This window comes from Camelina sativa, chromosome 17 (assembly GCF_030686135.1).
Source record: "Camelina sativa cultivar CO46 ecotype springtype chromosome 17, ASM3068613v1".
Lineage (NCBI taxonomy): Eukaryota > Viridiplantae > Streptophyta > Magnoliopsida > Brassicales > Brassicaceae > Camelina > Camelina sativa.
This window is the reverse complement of record NC_141896.1, coordinates 18,804,562-18,831,502: the sequence shown is the minus strand read 5'-3', so window position 1 is coordinate 18,831,502 and position 26,941 is coordinate 18,804,562. Positions and strand designations below refer to the sequence as shown.

At 35.0% G+C, this 26,941-nt stretch overlaps 4 protein-coding genes and 1 long non-coding RNA gene across 8 annotated transcripts; 3 read left to right on the top strand and 2 right to left on the bottom strand.

Moving 5' to 3' along the window:
- The first annotated feature begins 5,453 nt into the window (after positions 1-5,453).
- LOC104757194 (kunitz trypsin inhibitor 2-like) lies at positions 5,454-6,282 on the top strand. Its single transcript, XM_010479919.3, has one exon. It carries the CDS (start codon positions 5,490-5,492, stop codon positions 6,171-6,173), a length of 684 nt encoding a protein of 227 aa, XP_010478221.1. The 5' UTR covers positions 5,454-5,489; the 3' UTR covers positions 6,174-6,282.
- Positions 6,283-7,020: 738 nt separating this feature from the next.
- LOC104757193 (uncharacterized) lies at positions 7,021-8,964 on the top strand. 4 transcript variants are annotated; one of them, XR_762380.3, is made up of 5 exons: positions 7,021-7,357; positions 7,553-7,580; positions 8,033-8,117; positions 8,393-8,505; positions 8,676-8,964. It is a non-coding gene; the product is annotated as an uncharacterized LOC104757193 (long non-coding RNA). The 4 variants fall into 4 exon arrangements; XR_015587114.1 differs by having other exon boundaries at positions 7,029-7,341; positions 7,425-7,580; XR_015587115.1 differs by having other exon boundaries at positions 7,053-7,341.
- A 759-nt stretch (positions 8,965-9,723) lies between these two features.
- LOC109124485 (NAC domain-containing protein 10) lies at positions 9,724-11,731 on the bottom strand. Its single transcript, XM_010479918.3, has 3 exons — positions 11,344-11,731; positions 11,049-11,241; positions 9,724-10,590 (listed from the first exon to the last, which is right to left on the bottom strand). The coding sequence occupies exons 1-3, from the start codon at positions 11,542-11,544 to the stop codon at positions 10,037-10,039; spliced, it is 948 nt and encodes a 315-aa protein (XP_010478220.2). The 5' UTR covers positions 11,545-11,731; the 3' UTR covers positions 9,724-10,036.
- Positions 11,732-17,469: 5,738 nt separating this feature from the next.
- On the bottom strand, positions 17,470-21,370 carry LOC104757191 (receptor-like protein kinase HSL1). The gene is made up of 2 exons (XM_019239678.2): positions 18,422-21,370; positions 17,470-18,146 (listed from the first exon to the last, which is right to left on the bottom strand). The coding sequence occupies exons 1-2, from the start codon at positions 21,006-21,008 to the stop codon at positions 17,743-17,745; spliced, it is 2,991 nt and encodes a 996-aa protein (XP_019095223.1). The 5' UTR covers positions 21,009-21,370; the 3' UTR covers positions 17,470-17,742.
- Positions 21,371-22,591: 1,221 nt separating this feature from the next.
- Positions 22,592-24,567, top strand: LOC104757190 (cytochrome P450 705A1-like). Its single transcript, XM_010479916.2, has 2 exons — positions 22,592-23,627; positions 23,719-24,567. The coding sequence occupies exons 1-2, from the start codon at positions 22,716-22,718 to the stop codon at positions 24,331-24,333; spliced, it is 1,527 nt and encodes a 508-aa protein (XP_010478218.1). The 5' UTR covers positions 22,592-22,715; the 3' UTR covers positions 24,334-24,567.
- The last annotated feature ends 2,374 nt before the right edge of the window (positions 24,568-26,941 follow it).

Genomic DNA, 26,941 nt, shown 5'->3' with positions numbered 1-26,941 from the left:
AGAGGAGAGACAAAGTTTCTTGCTCTGTTTCTTTTCTTCTTCCTCTCAATTTCTAACAAAGTACAGAGCTTATGTTGGTTTTGGAGCCTGTCCAAGCAAAACAAAAAAAAGAAAAATTCCGCTGCAAGAAGATTAAAAGATGGAGACAACAAATCAAGGGTGAGAAGAAGAAGACGTGAAAGAGTTCACGCCCAGATTTGGTGATCAAGAGGACACCAAAAGAAAAAATCAGAATGTTCACTTAGAAGAAACTGAGTGTTAGGAGGTTGGCAAAACAACCAGAAGAAGACGTGAAGGAAAATCACAAGGCGATATGAAGAGGCCCACGTGGAGAAAATTTGAAGGTGACAAAGGAGAAGTGTTGAGGGAAAGAGTGATCTCAAGAGTTTCTATGTCAAAAACAAAAGACAAAAAAAAAAAAAAAACAATTGACAAGCAAGTGTCAAATTGTGTAACGGGAAAGACAAGTTGCAACAAGAATGAGGAGGAAGCAGTGAAGAAATGAACACACATCAACAAGAAATTGGAGTTAGCAGAATGAGGAGATAATCATGGGGGTAGACCGAAACTCAATTAAGGGAGACTGTTGGTTGATAATTGAGTTTGGACAATAGTTGCAATGTTTCGGTCTAAACGTTGCAGTTTGTGATGTTTCATTAGAGAATCATCAAGTATGAAGAGACACTAGCCATTGTGTTATCTTGTCTATTTGTTAACTATATAAACACATTTTGTCTTGATTGTAAACAACAAGTTTCATGTAAATAATAATAAATACTTCAGTTTTCGTTCTTGTCTTCTCTAAAGAGAAGAGACAAAGTCTCTGTTTCTTTTCTTCTTCCTCTCAATATTCTAACATGGTATCAGAACTTATGTTGGTTTTCGAGCCTGTCCAAGCAAAAAACAAAATAAGAAAAATTCCGCTGCAAGAAGATTAGAAAGATGGAGACAACTAATCAAGGGTGTGAAGAAGAAGACGTGAAAGAGTTCACGCCCAGATTTGGTGATCAAGAGAACACTAAAAGGAAAAATCAGAATGTTCAATTAGAAGAAACTGAGTGGAAGGAGGTTCGCAGAAAAATCGGAAGAAGACGTGACGGAAGATCACAAGACGATATGAAGAGGGCCACGTGGAGAATATTTTAAGGTGACAAAGGAGAAGTGTTGAGGGAAAGAGTGATCTCAAGAGTTTCTATGTCAAAAGAAAAAAACAAAAAAAAACAATTGACAAGCGAGTGTCAAATTGTGTAACGGGAAAGAGAAGTTGCAACAAGAATGAGGTGGAAGCCGTGAAGAAATGAACACACATCAACAAGAAATTGGAGTTAGCAGAACGAGGAGACAATCATGGGGGTAGACTAAAACTCAATTAAGAGGGAATGTTGGTTGATAAGAGTTTGGACAACAGTTGCAATGTTTCGGTCTAAACGTTGAAGTTTGTGATGTTTCATTAGAAAGTCATCAAGTATGAAGTGACACAAGCCATTGTGTTATCGTGTCTATTTGTTAACTATATTAACACATTTTTTCTTGATTGTAAACAACAAGTTTCATGTAAATAAAAATAAATATTTCAGTTTTCGCTCTTGTCTTCTCTAAAAAGAAGAGACAAAGTCTCTTGCTCTGTGCCTTTTCTTCTTCCTCTCAATATTCTAACATGGTATCAGAGCTTATGTTGGTTTCCTGTCCAAGCAAAACAAAAATAAGAAAAATACGCTACAAGAAGATTAGAAAGTTGGAGACAACAAATCAAGGGTGAGAAGAAGAAGACATGAAAGAGTTCACGCCGAGATTTGGTGATCAAGAGGACACCAAAAAGAAAAATCAGAATGTTCACTTAGAAGAAACTGAGTGGAAGGAGGTTGGCAGAATAACCGGAAGAAGACGTGACGGAAGATCACAAAGCGATGTGAAGAGGGCCACGTGGAGAAAATTTGAAGGTGACAAAGGAGAAGTGTCGAGGGAAAGAGTGATCTCAAGAGTTTCTATGTCAAAAAAAAAGACAAAAAAAAACAATTAACAAGCAAGTGTCAAATTGTGTAACGGGAAAGAGAAGTTGCAACAAGAATGAGGAGGAAGTCGTGAAGAAATGAACACGCATCTACAAGAAATTAGAGTTAGCAGAACGAGGAGACAATCATGGTGGTAGACCGAAACTCAATTAAGGGGGACTGTTGGTTGATAATTTAGTTTGGACAAAAGTTGCAATGTTTCGGTCTAAACGTTGAAGTTTGTAATGTTTCATTATAGAGTCATCAAGTATGAAGAGACACAAACCATTGTGTTATCATGTCTATTTGTTAACTATATAAACACATTTTGTCTTATTGTAAACAACAAGTTTCATGTAAATAAAAATAAATATTTTAGTTTTCGTTCTTGTCTTCTCTAAAGAGAAGAGACAAAGTCTCCTGCTCTGTTTCTTTTCTTCTTCCTCTCAATTTCTAACAGGGTATCAGAGCTTATGTTGGTTTTAGAGCATGTTCAAGCAAAACAAAAATAAAAAAAAATTTGCTGCAAGAAGATTAAAAGATGGAGACAACAAATCAAGGGTGAGAAGAAGAAGACGTGAAAGAGTTCATGCCCAGATTTGGTGATCAAGAGGACACCAAAAGGAAAAATCAGAATGTTCACTTAGAAGAAATTGAGTGGAAGGAGGTTGGCAGAACAACTAGAAGAAGACGTGACGGAAGATCACAAGGAGATATGAAGAGGCCCACGTCGAGAAAATTTGAAGGTGACAAAGGAGAAGTGTTGAGGGAAAGAGTGATCTCAAGAGTTTCTATGTCAAAAAAAAAGACAAAAAAAAACAATTAACAAGCAAGTGTCAAATTGTGTAACGGGAAAGACAAGTTGCAACAAGAATAAAAAGGAGGCCGTGAAGAAATGAATACACATCAACAAGAAATTGGAGTTAGCAGAACGAGGAGACAATCATGGTGGTAGACCGAAACTGAATTAAGGGGGACTGTTGGTTGATAAGAGTTTGGACAACAGTTGCAATGTATCGGTCTAAACGTTGCAGTTTGTGATGTTTCATTAGAGAGTCATCAAGTATGAAGTGACACAAGTCATTGTGTTGTCGTGTCTATTTGTTAACTATATAAACACATTTTGTCTTGATTGTAAACAACAAGTTTCATGTAAATAAAAATAAATATTTCAGTTTTCGCTCTTGTCTTCTCTAAAAAGAAGAGACAAAGTCTCTTGCTATGTGTCTTTTCTTCTTCCTCTCAATATTCTAACATGGTATCAGAGCTTATGTTGGTTTCTTGTCCAAGCAAAACAAAAATAAGAAAAATACGCTGCAAGAAGATTAGAAAGATGGAGACAACAAATCAAGGGTGACAAGAAGAAGACATGAAAGACTTCACGCCGAGATTTGGTGATCAAGAGGACACCAAAAGGAAAAATCAGAATGTACACTTAGAAGAAACTGAGTGGAAGGAGGTTGGCAGAATAACCGGAAGAAGACGTGACGGAAGATCACAAGGCGATGTGAAGAGGGCCACGTGGAGAAAATTTGAAGGTGACAAAGGAGAAGTGTTGAGGGAAAGAGTGATCTCAAGAGTTTCTATGTCAAAAGAAAAAGACAAAAAAAAACAATTGACAAGCGAGTGTCAAATTGTGTAACGGGAAAGAGAAGTTGCAACAAGAATGAGGAGGAAGTCGTGAAGAAATGAACACACATCTACAAGAAATTAGAGTTAGCAGAACGAGGAGACAATCATAGTGGTAGACCGAAACTCAATTAAGGGGGCCTGTTGGTTGATAATTTAGTTTGGACAAAAGTTGCAATGTTTCGGTCTAAACGTTGAAGTTTGTGATGTTTCATTAGAGAGTCATCAAGTATGAAGAGACACAAACCATTGTGTTATCGTGTCTATTTGTTAACTATATAAACACATTTTGTCTTATTGTAAACAACAAGTTTCATGTAAATAAAAATAAATATTTCAGTTTTCGTTTTTTTCTTCTCTAAAGAGAAGAGACAAAATCTTCTGCTCTGTTTCTTTTCTTCTTCCTCTCAATTTCTAACATGGTATCAGAGCTTATGTTGGTTTTAGAGCATGTTCAAGCAAAACAAAAATAAGAAAAATTCCGCTGCAAGAAGATTAAAAGATGGAGACAACAAATCAAGGGTGAGAAGAAGAAGACGTGAAAGAGTTCACGCCCAGATTTGGTGATCAAGAGGACACCAAAAGGAAAAATCAGAATGTTCACTTAGAAGAAACTGAGTGGAAGGAGGTTGGCAGAACAACCAGAAGAAGACGTGACGGAAGATCACAAGGCGATATGAAGAGACCCACATGGAGAAAATTTGAAGGTGACAAAGGAGAAGTGTTGAGGGAAAGAGTGATCTCAAGAGTTTCTATGTAAAAAAAAAAAAAAAAAAAAAACAATTGACAAGCAAGTGTCAAATTGTGTAACGGGAAAGACAAGTTGCAACAAAAATGAAGAGGAAGCCGTGAAGAAATGAACACACATCAACAAAAATTTGGATTTAGCAGAACGAAGAGACAATCATGGTGGTAGACCGAAACTCAGTTAAGGGGGACTGTTAGTTGATAATTGAGTTTGGACAATAGTTGCAATATTTTGGTCTAAACGTTGTAGTTTGTGATGTTTCATTAGAGAATCATCAAGTATGAAGTGACACAAGCTATTGTGTTATCGTGTCTATTTATTAACTATATAAACACATTTTGTCTTGATTATAAATAAAAATAAATATTTGAGTTTTTGTTTTTGTTTTCTCTAAAGAGAAGAGACACAGTCTCTTGTTTTGTTTCTTTTCTTCTTCTTCTCGATATTTTAACTAAGCTGAGTCATTGTAGAATTTGCTGGAACAAAGGTACGTTCTCGTTAATTCTTCAGATGGACGTACTGTTTAATTTCAACGTCTTGTGTGCATCATAATTACCATAAAAGCATTCAGGAAGACCCATTGAGTCACATGTTGATGTTGGTGTCGTACGTTGGTCATCTTGTTCCCATGAGTTATCGGTGGCTCCTATTCTTTATCATCTTTCAACTTATACGTTCCATGAAATTTTCATGTGAATTATTTTTTCTCGTGTCTGCAATAGTGCAATGACAACAAACAGAAAGACTTCATAAATATAATATATATATATATATATATATATATATATATATATATCTTGCTAAGACGGTGACAGCTAAGCTATGAGCATGCTAGGAAACATATTTCAGAACGAATCGTGGCTAATTAATACGACAAAAGAGAGTTGGCTAATCACGTATTCATCGCATGTTGTTTAAAGAATAAACCAATCCTTCATGAGAAAAAAGATAGCAACCAATACGTGTTTCACCGCGTCACATGATATTTAATAAAGCTATGAAAGATTTCCAATTTTTCAAAAGTTGTAGTTCCTTATGATTCAATAGCTTCATTAGGTTGCTGCTATAAATACCCATATCGATATGTTTGTCTTAGACTCAAGTCACTCAATACAACCACCATGAATAACTCTAAGCCATCAATTCTGTTCTCATTCATCTCTTTGTTCCTTCTCTTGTCGGCTGTTGCTAAAAGTGATGGGGAACCAGTCAAGGACAGTAACGGAAAGCCACTTAAAATACAGACCAAATACTTCATCCAACCAGCTTCAGGTAAGAATGGAGGTGGTCTTGTCCCAGCAAGCGTTGACTTAACCCATATATGTCCATTAGGTATTGTCCAAACACTCCTTCCATTTCAGCCAGGCCTACCTGTTACTATCTCCGATCCATCAGCTTCCTCCGAAGGCAATGTGGTCACAAACACTAGCATAACCATCACGTTCGAGTCACCAATCTGGCTTTGCCCTTCTTCAAAGATATGGAAAGTCGATTCCTCCTCCACTCTGAGTTCCGACAACGTCTATATAAGCACTGGTGGCAGTGCTAACAGTGGAGATAGCTTATTCAGGCTTCAGAAATATGGAAACGACGAAAACACTTACAAGCTCGTTCATTACCAGAATGACTCGGACACAAAAGGTAAGAGTATTGGTTCCACTACCAGCTTTTATGGTGCACCCATACTTGTTCTTAATGATGCCGAAGATGATAAGAATGCTTTTCCGATTAAGTTCCATGAGGTTGGGACATCTGAGAAGAATGCGTTTGCGAAATCGAGTCTAAAGATGTTCCCTTTCTTCTAAACTATAGAGCCTTGAGACTCGTGTTAGGTTGTAATATGCAAAAAATAATGGGTTGTAGTCCCTTCTAAAAGTAAAATAAAGCAATAAAATGGTTAATGTGTTTAAGTTATTTTTCTTAAATGAAGTAAAATAGTAATTTAAGAAAACTTAACGTGTCATACTAAACACAAAATTATTCTTCCTAAGATATCATACACTACAAAAATCAGATGATATAGCTTCGGCATTTGTCACGCAAATTGTTTGTAGCAAAATATTGTCACGATTAGTTACTAATTAGTTACAAAAAATAAAATTTAAAATTTTGTAGCAGTTATTTGTAAGAATTAGTAACAACTATAGATACAAATAAAATTTATGGTAAATTGCTACCGATAAGTAACCATATTTCTGTAACAAATATACTCACTTTTTACCATTGTAACTAATTTTGTAGTTATTATTTACTAATTATTATTATGGTAATAAGCTACACATAAGTAACAACATTATTGTAACAAATATACCCAATATTGTAAATTATTACTTAATTTATAATAATTAATTAATAATTATTTTTGTGATATTAGTACACTAAACTAAAGACAGTAACATAACTACATAAGTGACGTTGTTGAATTTTTGTTTCTTAATTATGATTTATTTTATTTTTAGAAAAATAAATAGCAACGTTTATTTCAGAAATGATGCAAAACGTGTATAGTTAGCATCACATCTAAATAAGTGATGCCACATATTAGCATCGTTTATATATAAGTGATGCAAAATTTAACATTTTAGCATCGCTTATTTATAACTGACTCAAATTTTAATAATTTAACATCGTTTTTAGAAGTGATGCAAATTTATATATTATAGATTTATAAATTTATGACACCTGCCATGATGAGGTCCACAAAAAGCTTTTTTCGACCTGCTCTCATTAGATCACTGGTCGAACAAAAAAAAAAACTTTTTCTCTCTCGACCTAGCCGTCTAGAAAATTTTTTGTTTGGCCGGCGGTTGGTGGCTTCCACAGCACCGTCGTCAGCCTGCTCCCTTGTATTTAAGTAGTTTCTCTTCTTAGTAGTTTCTAGTTTGCCTTTCTAGCTTTCTCAAACCTTAACTTTGTCGTCTCCTCCTTGTGGCGGTTTGGTGTTGTTCTTATGTGGATCTATTCCGAAAAGAGGTTTGCTTATCCTTTGGTATTATTCTCTCCTTTGCTCTGTTTGATTCCTTTTGCTAATTCAGATTTTTGGGTTTTATCTTTAGGAGAAATTGATTGAAATCAATTCAAGATCTGAATTCTGAAGCCGTCCTTTTTTTATTTTTTTTTTCTTCTTGTTTTTGTTTGAATTTTGTCAAATCTGTTTTTTATATATTTAATTTTTTCCCTGCAGATTCATGGTTAAGAAACTCCAAAGTAAGGTAATGATATAGTGAAATTGATGCTTTAAGCTTCCATCTATCTCTCAATGAATTTTAAATCAGTTTTCTATTATAAATACAATGGTGTTATAGCATCTAAAGTTTAAAGTGTTGCCTGACACAACTTGTGTCCATCGATCTCTTCTAATTCTGGTTCTGTTATGCTAAAACACTTGGCGTTTTTGTTGTTTCCTTCAAAATTAGGAAGAGAGAAACATATAATAAATACAATGGTGTCGAATAATGATATGGATTTGGTATTAATTGTGTTGTTGAGTGTATTCATAGGTTGGAGGGAGATTTTTTGAAGAATAAGTTGTGTTGTTGAGTGTATTTGTGTTGCTGTTAAACTCTTAGATTGGACTTTGTCTACTAATTTTCTGTAGTTTTGTAGTTTCTCTACTCCATTGGAGGGTGAATGATTGTTTATTATGGATTATTGTATTTTGCAGTAGAGAGACTCTTGCGAAGAAGGTGGAGGATGTAATGCCCATTGCAACTGGACTTGAGAAGGAGGAGCTTGACGCTGAAATAAAGGTGATTGCTTCTGTTTTATTTCTTTATCTAATGCAACTAAGATCTGAATATGATTCAAGTGTGTTAATTTGATATGTTTTACTGTAAGTCCACTTGCAAACATGACTTTTATTTCATGATCATTGCTGTAATACCACAATGGGCTTCATAGTGCTTCTCTCCAGCTAATTACTTTTTCTTTAGCTCTCTCTCCCTCATAATGCCGCCTAAGTGTTTGCTGAAATGCCCAGTTCTAATGGTGTTTTTCATTTTTTTTTTTTTTGTGTATCTTTCAGGTGGAGTTTTGCTATTAGACTAAGTTACTGCAAAAGAACAAAACAAAAATCTGTCAAATGAATGTTTTTTTTGTACTGCTCCTAAGTCTGATGATATCTACCTCAAGCCTCTCGTAAGCCTCTCGTTAAGGAGACCAAAAGCAGTGCTCCTAATCTTTTTATGCTTTTATTTCTCTGTTTGTTCCATTGGTTTATTGAGATTTGCTCGTTTTTTTTTTTTGCTGAGGTTTCATATAAGCTTATGCCACTCTAGATAATAGTTCTCCTTTTGTTTTTTTTCCAGGTAAATGGGTAAAGACTCTTTTGGAATGACACCAAAGACTTGGATGCTACCAAAACAGAGGAGATTGGATTTAGTAACGGCTTTGCAACAAGTAAGAAATGCTTAACCTTGAAGGAGCTTCTTCAACAAAGGTTTATCACATAGTCGTGCATGTTGTTGTTATCCTTGTATGATCCAAAACCTTAGGTTATGAAGATTAGATATTTAATTGAATGTAATACATGTTATGTATTTTTGTGTAATGGATATTTTTGATATTATTTATGGAAGAAAAAAAGTTATATATAAATCTATTTAAATAAATTTTGCAAAACATGATTTAAATATGCAAATTATATACAAATACAATTATGAAGATTTTTGTGAGGAAATTAGTCACAATTTTTGTCATGAGAATATTGAAACAAAATTGAAGCAAATTGACACTATTTTAATTGAAACAATTTGTAGCAAATTTGTTACACGCTAAATGTAGTTTTTGTAACTATTAGCGACGACTTATTGTGTGGAAATTTGAAACAATTTGTTACAATATATTTGAGACAAATTTGAAGCAATTTGACACAAATAAAATTGTTGTAAATTTGTAGCTAATTTGCTACAATTTCTCACAACAGTCAATTAGCAACCACCCTATAGACCCAAAAAAAATTTTGTAACAATTTTGTAACAAACCATAATTTGTTACAAAAATATATACATAGCTTCAATATAATCCGTAGCTATACAAACCAAAACTTGTTGTGATATTACATGCAAATTTTTGGCAGATAGACATAGACAGACGACTTTTATTTTTTAATAAGTTGAGATAATTTTGAGCTCCGATACATTTTTTAATTAATTTTATAATAATCAAATTTTCATCCTAAAAAAAACCTTTCATATCTTTTTTAAAAAATATTTTTTTACTTTCATATCTTCAATTCAATGCACACACACGTTTAACGCCACGACCAAATTCTTCATGAAAGTGACGAGCACCAAATCATTTGCATCAAATGCTAAAGAGGAGCAAAGAGTTCCATGCACGTGTTCCAATTCCCAGTTCCATATAATATCCTTTATTTATTAGCTTAAATTATTAGAACAATTGAAAAAGAAGAGCTATTACAGTATTGTTTTGACATATTTTATTCAGAAATAGAAAAAAACAAAAAAAAAAACAAAGATCAGTAATGTCTGGCGAGGTTAAAGTTACTCCCCCAAGTAAAAATCCCCAAAAAAAGGTTAAAACCTAAATCTCCCAAAAGCTTTTGAGATAGTTTACTATGATAGTTACCCAACACCTACACAAAGAATCTGTGCCCTCTCATTCTTTCCCTCATCTTTACTCCATCTCCATTTATATATATTAGGTTCTATTGATTCTTCATGAAGCTTTCTTTACCCTTACTTGCATCACAAGTAAACCTAAGAAACGAACATGACCCATCGCCTTCATGAACCACCAACTCTCGAATCACCTGCGACGCCTCTTCACTTTTCCCTCCATGCTCATACCCAAAACCAGTCTGAGTATTTTCATAACTAAACCGGTTTAGGTTTACAAGATTCTTCGGTTTAGGTTCCGTTGAATTGCCGCATTGCCTAGGCTGTGTTTGGTAGAAGACTTTAGATAGGACTGGTTCACCGTCTTTTTCGTCCTCACTGCTGCCTAAATGATACTGATGCATCACCCAATTCGTCTTCTCGGGCTTCTTCTGGCGACCATAATTGGTGTAGAGCACTAGGATCTTCTTGAAACCGGCTTCTCCTGATTGTGACATAACGGGTCGAGTCTTGCCCGTTTTGTGCCACCGTGTCTCGTGTCCTTCCTCATCTGTGCTCACTTTTCTTCGTTTTCGTGTTCCGGTCGTATAAGCCTTTGATGGCCGATGGAAGAAGTGCCGTACTTGCCCGTCTTTGCTAACTCCTACTTGACGTAAGATAGCCATGATAAGTCAAGCATATGTTGATTTGATCACCAATAATATTGGATTTGATGATTTCTTTTCTATAATCATTGTAATCTTACACCAAATTTGTAAAGAGACAAAAAAAAAAAAAAAAAAAAAAAAACTTAGATTTAATCATTTGATTTTGGATAAATCCAAAAGTCACAGTTATGAATAAAATGTATGTATAAAATAGCTAGCACTACAAAAATACATATCTATCAATATCAGTTTATCATAAAACCAAAATAAACAGAAAATTCTATGCAAACATGTGTTCGTTTTGTAAACAAAAAAAAACAAAATTGTTATTTTTGGATTATTCTTAATGTTTTTCATGGTGCCAATTGAAGAAGTTTTTTTTTATGAATTGTTCTCTCTGTTTTATTCTTTGTTCTATATTTGATATTACAAAAAAAAAATGAACGTTACGTACCAGGAAGTTTCTCAGGATGCGTATAACAAATTCCATTCTCTCCTTCGAGCGTAGGTATAAATTCATCGATCAAGGGATGAAGTTTTCGCTTGTCGGATGAGACCTTCGCCTCCAAATGCATAAGGATCTCTTTATCCGACGGGTCAAATTTGACTCCTGCCGGTAAGCTTGGTAAATCTTTGATGCTACCAACCTTATCAAATTTCATTTATATCACAATTATATGTCAAATATAAAGTAAACAAATTGATAACTAGAGAACATGTAGGTGAATTAATGGTTTAACATACGTAACCTGGTCGTCTTGGTGATGGATCTTGTGTCCACAAGAAGGACAAGTGATCATAATAGGGGATTCAACGATAATCTTGGAATCTGGACCGCTCGTGACACACGATTGAGATTGGTCTTTGAGTTGAATCGATGGATGATCAATGTTCGATACTCTTTCAATATTTAGGTCGTAGTTATCATCTGAACCATCACACCAGCTCATCCTCCTCCTTTTACTGATCTCTCTCTCTCTCTCTATACAGTGACCTAACAAAAACTAAATCTAGTTACAATTTCAGAACTAACAAAAGATAAAATCGAAGAGAGAGAGATCAGAGAGAGAGAGAGAGAGAGAGAGGGAAAGAGACAAAGATGTGAAGGTGATATAGAAAGAGAGGCAAGTGAATGTTAAGTTTTGGAACTAAAATTTAATTATAATACATTAAATTAAAAATGTACTAAACTAATATTTTTAGGGGGGTTGCGTGGACGTCAAGTTAATCAATGGTGCAGGTATATACGTTTGCAACATATAATTATTAAATGCATTTTTCCGAATTTTGATTATGACTATTTTGAACCATATTTTCTTTTCTAGCTAGTTTTCACAGTTAAAATAATATTGCATGTGTTAGTTAGATTTGTGTGAAATTTGTTAACTATGGGGTCTAACCATAATTAGGAAAAACCCTTATGCAAGAGAATATTAAACTAAATCAGGATATATATAATTTATAAATATAAAAAAGGAGAGAAAGTAATCTCTTCAAAATCAAGAAAGGTGACGAGAGATGGAGTGTCGTTATTGAAACTTATTTTCTTTTCCTAATTAACAATTTTAATTGTCAGTTTTAATCATTTGTGTATTCACAAAGATATCACATATTCATATATATGCCATAAACATCAACTTGATTGATCCTGTATACTAAACATAAACAAATATACTAAAGACAAAATCCAAGAACTAGATCGTGTGAATTATGCGCAGCGGCTAGATCTTCCTTGAAAACGTTAAGTTAATCCCGACGTGACTAACCATAATTTCACATATATATAGTAGAATTCATCATTCACAAAATATATAATAGATTAAAGAGAAATGTTAGATCCTACACCACCTATCATTTTATTTATATGTTAGACCAACTTGCTGAAGTAAGAAGACCAAATCTTCACGCACAGTACAAAATCTCGTGTATAGCAAGTTACCTATACCCAAAATTTTCAGTTATTTGCTCATTGACAACAGGTTCTTCACCAGAAGTTATTTACCCTTTATACGTATTTTTCCCAATGTTGTCTTAAGGTAGACCTAATACAGTATTGAGTTTCTTAAAAAAAAATTCTGTTAAGTAAGAAACTCAATTTAAGAGGTCAACCATTTTTTTCTATAAATGCTATGGTAATTCTGTTTATTTTCTATAAGCAGTCGGGTCCCGTACACATGATCCTTGATGGAGATGCGAAGCTTCTTCAACAAGAAACTAATAATATTCTCAGCCAAAGAAAAGTAAGTGAAAGACAAAGAAACGAAATAGCTTACGGAGAAAGCTTTTAGGGATGATTAATCTTAAACATTTCGTCCGTTTTAATATTAAATAAGTCTGTTTCATTCAATCCTATATATATTATTTAGAAAATTTGTGGCAACAACATTTTTTATATACAATAAGGTAAACAATTTTTTTTTATGATTGTTTGAAATGATATGAAAAACAATTAGGTCACTACTTGATTGGTTCACAACAATTATATGATGTTATTGAGTTATTATATATATCTATATTAACATTTTTGAAATACATTTTGGTTTATGCCCTTTAAGTTTTGCTTATTTAATTTGTTTTATTTACAACATTAACCCATAACGATTTTCTAATATAACATTTCATAAAAACTCAATTAATGGAACTATTTAAATCAATCTAATTTGTTACGTTTATTACCATAAATAGCTTGACAACATCTATACATTTTAATTTTTCTAAAAACAACTCTACGCATTAAATTTTTAATCCTATAAAAATCTTCAAAACTATTTTAATATATCTCTAAAGATTGTATGATCTCTTAAATTTAAATGACACAGCCAAATTCTGAAACACGGGTTAAATCACTAATATGACGGTTTTGAAACACAACACCCACAACTAAAACCACTAATATGACGGTTTTGAAACACGGGTTAAACCACTAATATGACGGTTTGTTGTTATATGGCGGGACATGTTATTAACATGACGGTTTGAATTAACATTAGTATAAATATAAAATAATATTAATTCGGTTTTGAAACACGGGTTAAATGTTCATTTAATTATTTGGTCAATACCACTAATAGAATATTAGAATATTAGACATATTAAATCAGGATAATTTAACTAAAATTTTGTAAAACAATTAAATCATTGGTAAAATTGTGACTTAATCCGACAATAGCTTATAAATTACATATTTATGTATTTATTTCCCCTATTATTGTTTTAATAATTGACAATCCAAACAAAATTATAATTTAACTAAACAAAAACAAACTGAATATAAAAACAAATAAAAATTAAAATGTTATTATTTTTAAAAAATTGTCGCGCGGGTTAAAATCTAATATATATATATATATATATATATATATATATATGTGGGTTAAGTATATAGCAATTAGTATTAGAAATTGAGAAATAATATATTTTGTAAAAATGTAGTCAATATAGCAAATAATCAGTCGATTTTATTGTTTTTACCTTTTTCTTAGAAATATTTCTTTATTTATATAATGAGAAAGTCGATATTTTTGAAATATATGAGTGAATTTGTAACATTTTTTTGTCAAAAGAGTTTTTTTTTGGTTGTCAAAAGAGTGAATTTGTAACATATGATCATCAAATTAAATAGGCTAAAACTACAAAAAAGTAGTTTCATAAGTCATCCAATTAGGTTGAATGAATGATAGCTAATTAGCTATTTTGGTGATTACCAACCTCTCATCTTTCTCTTCAATGCAGATTTCCAGATAAAATGGGATACAAAATAGTTAAAAATCCATTGGAATGCTAAAAGGGCATTTTCGTTTGTACTATTTACCAAATGGTTAACCAATTTATTTTATGTTCAATTGGTGAGTATTCTATGAATAACCATGTTATTATCTCTGTACTATTTGGATATTAAGCCAAGAACATATTATAGAGTTCACTTTGTTCACACAGCTATTAATTAGTATGACTAATCTCGAAAAGTCAAAATGGTCTCACCAAGTTATATTAAACTTAAAAGTTAAAACTGCATTTATTTATATAAGTTGAACGTTTCTCTTTGGTTTTTTTTTTTTTTTTCTGTTTTTAGATTTTAGGAAGAAAAAAATGAAAGCAAGTTCGGTTTAAGTGGTTATTGTTTCATTTCTTTGTGGGCTTTTAAGAAACTTAAGAAAACAGCGAGCTAGTTTCAAAATTTACCAAACATATATTAAATTAAATGTAACAATAGATTGTTCTCACAGGTCCACTATAAAATCCGAGCTTTTGTTCCAACTTCATTATCAAATGTGTCATATTCGTGACAAGTTGGAAAACTCAATCATAATGATCCGATTTTGTCCGTAAATTCTAAAAATTTAATGCACTATAGACACACAAAAGCTGTTATATATTTTACTATTACTGTAATATTCACACATGTAGTATACATATACATAAAATAAAACATAAAGAAATTAGGTAGATAACAAAAAAATCCAATAAATACTAGTATTATATTTTATTTAGCATTTAACATATACTTAGCTTGACGATATCAAGTTGGACAGGGAGGAATTTTCTTCCTTTTCCTTATCTTTTATTTCTAAAAATGCAAATGTAAAAGCGGATCTCTTGGTACGCTATGCGCGCACATCTCCACATAATGTTTTGTTTGTAAACAATTTTCTATCGCATTTGCTCGTTTGAGCTAATCTTCCGTTGACAAAAATATATATATATATATATATATATTTAGCTCTGCTCACAAAAATTATACCCTAATAACAGCCATTTAAGCATGACTAAAAGTCTAAAACTAAAATCACCATCACCAAATCTCACTTATCTCTTCTTGTACATAAGAAATATAAAACGTGTAAACGACCCCAATACAAAGACAATAGAGTTCACTAAAAACGAAAAGAAAAACAAAAGTTATTTAGGGTTTGAACTTCATTCAACTTATGTTTTAACTTAAAACAAGTTAAAACAAAAGTTTTCAAAAAAAAAAAGTGACTTCTCCAAAGTAGTAAAATTCTAAACATATTTACCAAAACCGTGTTTTGTAATGGGCCTTTGACAAATTAGAATAAGCCGAAATGTAAGACTCATTCAAAAATGTGGAAAACCATGTAGGTCCGATGATAGGCCCATCTAAAAAAACCATCTGACCCAAAGTGTGAGTGTGTACCGTGTGGTTGTGGGTCATAATAACTCAATTACTCATGTGTGTTCAAATTATTAATGATGTATCTGATCATTTCGCAATCCTCACCCTTATCTATTCGAACTCTTGGTTGGTCCCTACTAGGAAAAACGGCCCAAATATACCCCAACAATTTCTCGTTAGCTTTTTCATACCCTAACTTTGACAACCTGCAATTTACTGCCCCAACTCAAAATCAATTCAAATTCCCTATCTGAACTCCATCAATTTTGACAGTTTCGACATTCGCACAAACAGTGTTAAGCGAAAGCTTAATTGACGTGGCATTTTGGTTCGACAAAACGACGTCGTTATGTCATTTTGACGTATGTTTAGCGTAAAAACAAAACAACATTGTCTTATATTTGGGGATTAAAATCGATTTCTTCCCTACTATGCTTTCCATTATATTTTGGCGTGTATTTTGGCCGTCCCTACTATGCTTTCCATTATAATAACTTTTGTTTCTTATAAATTATGTAATATCCGCAAACCGATATATATGCTATTTCCTTTACTCATATTACCAAGTACCAACCATTAGCAACAAGACTATACCAAAAACTACTAGAACTAGAGAAGCTGCTTAGTTGCATCTTATCTATTAAAAAAGGCTTTACAAAAACAAAATTGACATGGAAGTGTGATGCTTGTTCTAGAAAAAAGACAAACAAATTATAAAGAATCTCTCTCAATTAAAACCTCATCATGAAACAAGTTGAAAACAATAACAAAAAGGAAATGCAAAACAAAGAAAACAAAAATTGAGAGAAATTATTTTGAGAGAGTGAAAGAGACAGAGAGACAAGGCAAAAGATGAGGGTGAGGTGTCAGTGTCCCTTAATGAATGATAACAATGTGGGCTTTCAATGCTTAATTGGCCCACTTTTTATTAATTTCCTCACCCAACAGCTCATATTTTAAGTAGAGATTCTTTTACCTATTTCTGTATCTAATAACCAATCTTAACGTAAATTATCTTTACTTAGATAATCTAAGCTTAAGTAATGTTGAGATGTCATTGTTTTTGTGTTTGTCTTGTTTCCTACTCAACCACTAGTACTATAAGTTATCTTCTAGTAGTTTTTAATGCCATTATTAAGAGCTGACTAAATTGCAATTACATGAATTTTTAACGTACCTAACTACCACCTGTCGAGTTAGATGACTTAACTACTATTTTTATTTATTTGGAAAAATGTCTTTGTTAAAATATAGTTCTCGAAAAGTCTTAATTGTTATAAAAAAAACATACGTTGTTTATTATACTCCTTATTTGTCATGTCACTTATGTTTGTTATTAGACAAATCAGACTTCTTCAAACAAGTATCAGAAGAAGTAAAGAGAGATCTTTTTCGCAGAAAAGTTGATATTAGTCATCTCATGTGCCAAGTCTGATTACATATCTGATGCCTCACGTACGGAGAGAGTAAGTAAAAGAAAATAACACAACCTGAATTTTTTTTTATTTTTTTGGAAAGAGTCGAAAAGGTAGTATGAGAAAAGTTGAGAATTTAAGAGCCATGTGAATCTACAGTGACAGATACTGCACTGTACACGAGCCTCCAAAGAGTTTCACTAAAAACGAGAGAGAGAGCCCACGCTTTTAAAAAGATTCAGGTTTCACACAGACATGTTCCTACAATTACCTTGAATCTGTTTACACCTAATATGGAAACTCTTTAAATGCATGTTAACGCCAGATTATCGCATTTTTTCATTTGCATTTACTTGAAATATAGAAAAATAGAACTCTTACAAAACCAGAGTTACTAGTTACTACAATAAGCTTGCTTTACAGTGGAGACTGAAACACTGAATTAGAAACTTTTTTTTTGATATATATATAAAATATAAAAACTCAACAATCTCTAATTCAATGCCCTAATTCACAGCTTCAAGCACCAAAAATTGAGAGAGTTATTTTTTTTTTACCAAAAAAAGCAACACTTTCTATCTCCATTTTGTGGTACTGTCTCAAGCTACACTTCCCTGGTCTGAGGTTTCTTCGTGGTAATAAGGTGTTAACTTGCCATCTTTGTCATCTCTTATCTTGTTTTGGCTTTCCTCGTCTCCACCGCCAATTTCTTGCAACATCTTAACCACACGCCTCATCGAGGGTCGGTTAATGGGCAACGGACTCGTGCAAAGAAGCCCCACGTTGAGGATTTTGCTTATCTCTTCTTTGAAACAAGAGTCGAGTTTCGGGTCTATCACATGCTCTATGCCTTTTTGGTCTAGTGTAGTGCAAACCCATTTCACTAAATCCTTCTCCCCAAGTTCTGGATCAACTGGGCGTTTCCTAGTCACTATCTCTAGGATCACTACCCCGAAACTGTAGATGTCGCTCTTCTCGTTCACACGAAGCGTGTATGCGTATTCTGCAAAGTAGTTTGAAAATCAAAGTTATGGAGGGAAACAAACAAACAAACAAAAAGTTTTGAATTCCATTAATGGAGAAGTGAGAAGGTGTGGAGCCATGGTTTCAGACATGTCTCTATAGATAGTGAATGCTCATTTAAGTCTCAACTAATAAAAATACTTAAATGTGGTTCATCTGAATCTCCGTGCAACATGTACCAAATGAGCATTACTACCTTAAGCAAAAGTGATGATTAATCATGCAAGCACATTTAAGATGAATCATAAGACTAACCTGGTGCGATATAACCGCATGAACCAGCAATCACTGACATCGACTTAGGAGCTTTTCCGGTCAAGTCAACGGCTTTAGCCACACCAAAATCAGCAACTCTTGCACCATAATCTCCATCAATCAAAATATTGTTGGACTTAATATCTCTATGCACAATCGGAGGAACACAATCATGGTGAAGATACGAAAGCCCCTCAGCCGCATCTAAGATAATCTTAAACCTCGTTTGCCATGCCAACATTCCTCCTTTACTGCTATGAAGCAAATCTCCCAAGCTACCATTAGGCATATACTCATAAACCAAGAGCTTGCAGTCTCTAGTGGAACAGCAACACCAAAGCTTCACAATGTTCTTATGCCTAATCTTACCCAATGTCTCAACTTCAGCTTCAAAGGCCTCATCTTGAACTCCAGGTCTGTTACCTTTCTCTGGATCAGAGTCTTCAGTATCCTTAACAGACCCTGTCCACAGCCTCTTGACCGCAACAGTTTCTCCATTGGTGAGTACAACCTTGTACACTTTCCCCGAAGCTCCAGCTCCAATCACATTATCTTCATCCAAGCTTTCAAGAATCTCATGCTCACTAAACCCGAGTTTATGGAACGACATTAAAGTCCACTTGGATCTCTCAATAGCTCTTGCTTTCTTGTAAGTCCTGTATTTAAAGTAGAACCAAGCAACACCCGCAACAAACACAATCGCAGCAAGTACGAAAATCAACCTGAGAAGCCATACGCCTCTCTTCTTAGCTTTATCCCCAGAGTCACACAACCCCTTGATAGCCCCACACAATCCAGGATTCCCAATGAAGCTGTTCTTATACACTTCTTTAGCTAAAGAAGGCGGTAAGTCACCTGATAACCGGTTATACGAAAGATTCAGCTGGTTTAGCTTCAAACTCTGCAATGAAACCGGAATCTTGCCAGAGAATTGGTTACCAGATAGATCAAGATAGTTCAACACTGACAAGCTCCCTATCTCATCTGGAATCCTACCGGAGAATTCGTTATCGGCTAAGTTCAACTCGTTGAGCTTTTTCCAAGATTTGATTCCAGGAGTTAACTCTCCTGAGAACTGGTTACCGTGAAGATCAAGAGTACCTAACTCCCCAAGCTGCATCAAGCTAACAGGCAACGAGCCACTGAACTTGTTTCCACTTGCTGACAACTGATTAAGATTGTTCAAAACACCAATCTCCTCCGGTAACGATCCGGTGAATTCGTTGTTGGAGAGAATCAACAGCGAGAGATTCGAAGCGCCTCCTATGGACTTGGCAATCTCACCGGAGAAGGAGTTGTTGATGAGCTCAAGCAAGTACACATGAGGCAACCCCCAGAAACCGGTAGGAACTGAACCGGAAAATTTGTTATAAGCTAACCGGACACGTGTCAAGCTTTTGCAATCGCCGAGACTCTCCGGTATAGCGCCGGAGAATGAGTTGTGTATGATCAGCAACTCCTCTAGCTCCCCTTTCTCGCACAGATCCGCCGGTAATTCGCCGGAAAACTCGTTCTCCGAAACGTCAAGCCATCTCAACGGCGAGTTTCGACCGAGGTCTCTTGGTAATTCTCCGGTTAACCGGTTTCCAAAGATCCTGAGCTCGTACAAGTTCGGAGACAAAGCTATACTCGCCGGAACTTCACCTTCTAGGTTGTTCTCGTACAGATTCAAACTCTCCAACGGAACACGACAGAGCTCGTCCGGTATCTTCCCGGTCAACTGATTCATCGACGCGTCGAGAAGTCTCAGCGATTTCAAATTCCCGAGCTCCGGTGGAATCTCTCCGGTCAACGAGTTGTTGTAAAGCTCAATCTGAACGACGCTACTCAAACCGCCGAGCGAGCGAGGGATAGGACCAACGAGGTCGTTGAGCGCGAGGTCCAAATCAACGAGTCTGCTGAGTTGACCCAGCGAGTCAGGGATCTGTCCGACTAGATGACACTCGGTGAGCCACATGACCTCGAGATTCGTCAAGTTCCCGAGCTCCGGCGGGATCCGACTCGGACTAAACGGGTTGTACGAAAGGTTCAGCATCTTCAGGGAGCTGATGTTGCCAAGATACGGTGGGATCGTCCCGTCTAAGAGATTGTAGACGAGAGAGAGAACCTCGAGGTTCTGAAACTTGCCGAAACTCGCCGGAATATCACCGGAAAAGTTGTTTCCGGTCAAATCCAAGTGCACCAAGGTGGGAATATCGGCGAGAGTGTGAGGAATCTCGCCGGTGAGAAGATTCTGAGAGAGATCGAGAAGCTGAAGACGGTTACAAGCAGCGACATCGAGAGGAAGCGTGGAGTTGATGGAGTTGTTGTAGAGAGAGAGCTCCGAGAGTTTGGAGAGACGACAGATAACGGAAGGGAAAGGACCGGCGAGATTAGCGCTGGAGAGGTCGACGGAAGTGACGGAGGTGAAATCACCGCCGCAGGAAACGCCGAACCACCGACAAGGGGAATCATCGGTGGAGTTCCAAGAGGAGAGAGAGGAGTCTGGATCGTCTAAAGAGTGTTTGACTTGCTGGAGAATGAAAGCTTCTTGGTTGAGAGAGAAGACGGTTGGGAAAAGTAGGAAGAGAAAGAGATAAAGATACATGTTTGTTTCTTTAGTCTTCTTCTCCGGTGAAGCTATGGAGGTTGTGTTTTTTGAGAAGAGAGAGAGAGTGTGAGAGATAAAGAGAAGAGTGAGTAAGTTTGTTTTGAAGAGAAGAGAAGAGAGAGTCTAAATAAAGCGTTGACCGGGGGAGACAGGTGAATTATCGTGATTCTGACTGTAAGAAGAATGCTTATAAATCATTTTGTTTTTTTCTAAAATCATTCAGTTTTTTTTTTTTTCTAATTTCTTTATTTGATTCTCTAAATAATTCGAATGCAATTATTAGTAATATCTATGTCGAGTTTCCAACATTGTATAATTTATCGTTTTGTTTATCTGTTTTTTTGTTAATAAAGATTATGCTGGTCTTAAAAGATAATGTTTCCCATAATGAGCTTAGCTAAATTAGCCTATGAAAACATTCTTTTTTTGTAGTACTTTATTGTTTTAACAGCTTTACGTACATTTTTAAGAAAAGTAGTTATGGAGTATATGTTTATAACGTAAATAAAAGTTAGTTGATACAGTAAATGTGAAAGGTTTAAAAATGGCAAGGGTAAAAAGAAGGTTAATTTGGTTAAAAGCATTAAATTATAAATGTAGTAGTACTCCTATATATCTGAACAATTTGTAAAAAGATTCCCACATTTATATTTGATTAACGGCGTTTGTAAAGTACAAATATTGTTAGAACATATATATCAAAACCCTCTCAGAATGTGTTTGCAACGTAGTCTTAACTTCTTAAGTTGACGTGAATTAAATTAATTCTCATTCACTATTAAAAAATTTATGCACGTCTTAATCATGTATTAAGAGAATAAGGCTAAGCATGTAGAAACATGCAAATATATTATTTTGCTTGAAATGTGTAATTTATTAGAAGATAAATAAATATTTATTTACAAAAATGGGAGAGAAGATAAGATATCAAAATGTTGAGTTATTTATGAGATTAACATTTTCATATATAGTTAAGAAAAGTTGTTAATATTGCAAGGGAAAGATGGCACATATATATTTCGCCTACATACAGTATATATAAATGTCAGTTAGGAAACGTATATTCTAATATGTGTCGGTTGAGAAAAAGCATCACTTTAATCAACAACATACCCTTTGGATGATATGTAAAGAGATAGAGGAGTCAACGAACGATCTCGAGCTCCTGTCTCCTGGATGGCTGGATTGAGTACTTCAAGCAGTCTTCTCTTCTTCGTGTGTCTCTCTAATAGTTTTTTTTTTTGGCGAACACACACAATACAAGTTGCTACAAACACACAATATCGTAAACTAAACGTAGTTCGATAGGTGTATCATGTAAAATAGACATCTAAAAAATTACGTATACACTACAATAGCGGCAAAGTTTATGTCTTTTAGGAGATTGCTTCTATAAGCAAGTCTCTACCATCTTACAAATTTGTTGCTTGCTAGTTGATCGAAAGAGGAACCATCAAATTAGTTTCATGTATTTTTTCTTTTTTATTCTTTATTTATTTTATAAAATAATATATCCCATGCATTACGTATGATTTGATGTCCATTTCATAACATTGTCACCTTGGAAGTATTTTATAGAAGTATAAACGTCTCACGAATATTGTATACATGCAAGCAACCTTTGATATATAATTTGAGATTCATATCCAACTTCTTATGTATATGGTTTTAATTTATTTCACTCCTCATCGCTTTTGAGCAACAATGACAACAATGGTCACCTTTGATTTTCTACATTGTTTCATCTTTGGTCTCATATTACTCTTCCCAACTCTCTTTCTCTTTGTTTACTTCTTAAAGAAACCAAATAATGGAATTGATCTGCCTCCAAGCGCTCCTTCTCTTCCGATCATTGGTCATCTTCACCTTCTCCTCTTTGATTCAATCCACAAGTGTTTTCAAAAGATATCGTCCAAATACGGACCTTTTCTCCATCTCCGCATCTTTCATGTCCCCATCGTTCTTGTGTCTTCTGCCTCAGCAGCTCACGAGATCTTCAAATCCCATGACATGAATGTCTCCTACCGTGGTGCTATTGCTATCGATGAATGCATTGTGTTTGGTTCTTTTGGATATTTTAGAGCTTCTTGTGGAGACTACTGGAAATTCATGAGGAAACTAATCATGGCTAAGGCACTCGGACCCCAAGCGCTAGAACGGTCACGTAGCATTCGTGAACTTGAGCTAGAGAGGTTCCACAAAAATCTGCTTAATAAAGCGATGAAGAAAGAAACCCTCAAGATCGGTGAAGAAGCAAGGATACTCGTTAATAACACCCTTGGAAAAATGAGTTTGGGAAGTAGTTTTTCAGTGGAGGAAAATGATGGGAAAAAAGTTTCAGATTTTTCTATTCAGTTAGCTGATTTGTCCCGCATGTTTTGTGTGGCACAAATATTTCATAAGCCGCTCGAGAAGCTAGGGATCTCTTTGTTAAAGAATGAGATCATGCAGGTTTCAAATAAATTTGAGGAGCTGCTGGAAAATATTCTTGTGAGATACGAAGAGAACGTGGACAAGCATCAAGGTACTGAATTCATGGATGCATTGTTGGCAGCTTATCGAGACGAAAAAACAGAATATAAGATCACTAGAAACCATATGAAGGCATTATTAGCGGTAAATGGCTATTCTCTCATTGGTAGTAATATTTCAATCAGAATGCTAACAAATAATATCATTATATTAAACAAAAAATGCAACTTGTTAGGAGCTTTTTTTTGGAGCCGGTGAGTCCTCTTCTTCGACAACACGGTGGGCAATGGCAGAAATCATTAATAATCCTAAGATCTTTGAAAGATTAAGAGAAGAAATTGATTATGTGGTGGGAAAATCAAGGTTAATTCAAGAAACTGATCTACCAAAACTCCCTTACTTGCAAGCAGTCGTAAAAGAATCTCTAAGATTGCATCCGGTAGGAGCAGTCTTACCAAGAGAATTTACACAGGACTGTACGATCGGAGGGTTTCACATATCTGAAGGAACATCACTTGTCATCAATGCTTATGCAGTGATGAGAGATCCTAATTCTTGGGAAGATCCTAATGAGTTTAAGCCAGAAAGGTTTCTAGCTGCTTCAATATTAGGGCAAGAGGAGGATAGAAAAGAACAAGCAATGAAGTTCCTCCCTTTTGGCGCTGGCAGGAGAGGATGTCCAGGATTATATCTTGGTTATACCTTAGTAGAAACCACAATTGGAGTGTTGGTGCAGTGTTTTGACTGGGAAATCAAAGGAGATAAAATCAATATGGATGAAGGTTCCGGATTAAGATTCTTCTTGGATTTGGCTCATCCTCTCGAATGCATTCTTATTCCTCGAAAATAATAGGGATAAAAATTAAATTTATGCCAAAAATAAGCATCAAAAATCTAAAAAAAAACAAACATTTCATAAAAATTTAATTTTAAATTTTGGGAAAAAAATTCAAATAAAATGAAACATATATTTGATTACAAAAATTTATCAAAATTCGGTGTTTTGAAACTGTTGTGAAAGGAATGTTAATTGAAGATATTGTACATGTGTTTATTGCTAATAAGAATTGTTAAAATGTACACATGTTTCAGATTTGTAGGTTTCACATATTAACAAAACAACCAAATCATTGCAAAAGTATTTAATACACCTAATATTTAGATCCTGCAGTGAAATTTATGATAGACAATAAATGGTACAATTCCTCCCAACACCGAGATCCACAAATAATAAATGTGTGTATATAAGATTTGTTTTTTGTATTTAACGCATAAACAGTGATGAATACGATTCATAAATTCTCATGATTTTTGATTTATGAACAAGCAAACATGAAATAAGTTTATCCACATTCATAATCATATATATAAAGAAGAAAGCTTAGACTGAGAGATCAAATCGTTGATGAGCCGACAGTTAATAATATGTTGAGTGGTAGTAGTATTTGGGTGAGTAATTATTATATAAAACAGCATGCCAATCTCATATACACATACCACACTCCAAATTTGTCTTATCTTTTGTCGCATCTTTAGTTTTTGTTTTTTTGTCATATACGTAACTCAAAATGTAATGTTATCTAACGCAGGCCCTACATAGATAACAATATCATTTTATCTCACGTCCAAAGAACCACTACTTTATATATGTTACCCCGGCACACTCATAGATGTCTTCATCACACTTTTTTATTTTTGTCAATTACTACACATATGTGTAATTGTAACAAAGTTTTTCTAACAGTTATAATGGACTACCTAACCACATATTTGACGACAAAGTCTTATTACATGATTAATAAAATACCAAAAACTTATATGTAATATAGATTGTGTGTCTTCATATATCTTGATTTGAAATTTTTTTTGAAATTTCAAATCCTGAACATCTTGTCTACACAATTTTACTTTCACTTTTTTTTTTTTGGTAATCTCTAAATCTGCAACCAGAAGAAAATACAGAAAAAGCTCATTTTCTCTTATGCTATTATTTTTAAATAGACAATATACATTTTTTTTTGAACAAACATGTCATCTTTTCATTCACTCAAACCAACATAAACAGGCTACAAAGGCTGATAGTTTTCAAAGACAAGGCTTGATAATACAAAGCATAGGTAACAAACTTAAAGATAGATAAGTCGACAGTCAAGGCCAAGAGGTGTTGAAGAGTTGAGCAAGGCATCAAAACGCAAGCTACCTCAAGATGAAGCGACGCCACATTCACCAACAAGGTGGAGAAGCGGTAGATAGTCCATATCAATCTGACATTGGGACGTTGAGAGAGTATCCATGACCGTGAGACACAATGGTTTGATTGGCTCATTGGCAAGGAAGAGGGTGAACGAAGGGTTAGGGTTGAACATGGCTTTCTTGAGAATGTTTCGGTAACCACACTTCTATGAGCTATGGTCATAATGCCGATAAACTTCAGACTTTGCAAAGGGGACACATAACTCCTAGCTTTTGAGATTTGTACATGACAATATTCAGGGCCTAAGGAAGCTATGTAGAGAAGAGTAGGAAGGCTTCGCTAATCTCCTCTACTTGGAGGGAAGATCATAATGCCGAGCTTCCTGGTTCTCTCAGTTTCAGAACAGCTACTGCAAGGTAGTAGACGGTACAATTGAGGGCGCAGCTGAACCAGATAGGAAAAGCTTAAGAGGAACCGGTAACCATCTCTCAATAGAAAAGAAGTCATAATGCCAGTCCTCATAAGTATTTGGCGGTTAGAGATATGGACCCTAAACAATACTAATGGCAGGATTTTCAAACAGACTTTGCAACAACAGAGCAACGATGAGTGACTAGGTTCCAACTGCAGTCTTCGGAAAATCGGAAACATAGATCGACAACAAGGTATGCTACGGGAAAGCAATTGTATATTTGAAACAGACCTGGGTTTGTGGAGCGCATAGATTGGGTCTCGGCTTGTTAAGGTTTTGCACAGCTTCGACGTCAGCACAGAGCTCCTGTCCAACTGCGACCAAACGAACTGCTTGGTGAGGGGATGTAGATCCGAGGAGCAGAGAGATGATGGGGTTGACTTCAAGGGAAGCATGTGAAAAAAACGATACACAAGGTAACGGGAGCGATTCAATTTCTCAGGTTTGGCGTTGGTAGGCTGGTAACTCGTGAGAATCACCTCACTGGGAGAAACCACCGGGGGAGACAGAGGGAGGGGGAGGGGATGAAGCTGAAGCATGGCTGGATTCGTTGGACGAGGACTTGGTGAACCTCCGGTGAGTTCACCGTCGAAACAGAACCAAAGGAAGCTTAGATAGAGGAAGAGAACACAAGAGCGATAAAGCAGAGTCCCAGCGACGCCGATCTGAGTCGATGCCGCCGGGGGATGAGACATTGGGGATCGTGCCAGAGAGAGAGCGGCTAGGACGAACTTATATTTTTTAAATAGACAATATACAAGTATACATTTTTTATATAGGGTTTAATAATAG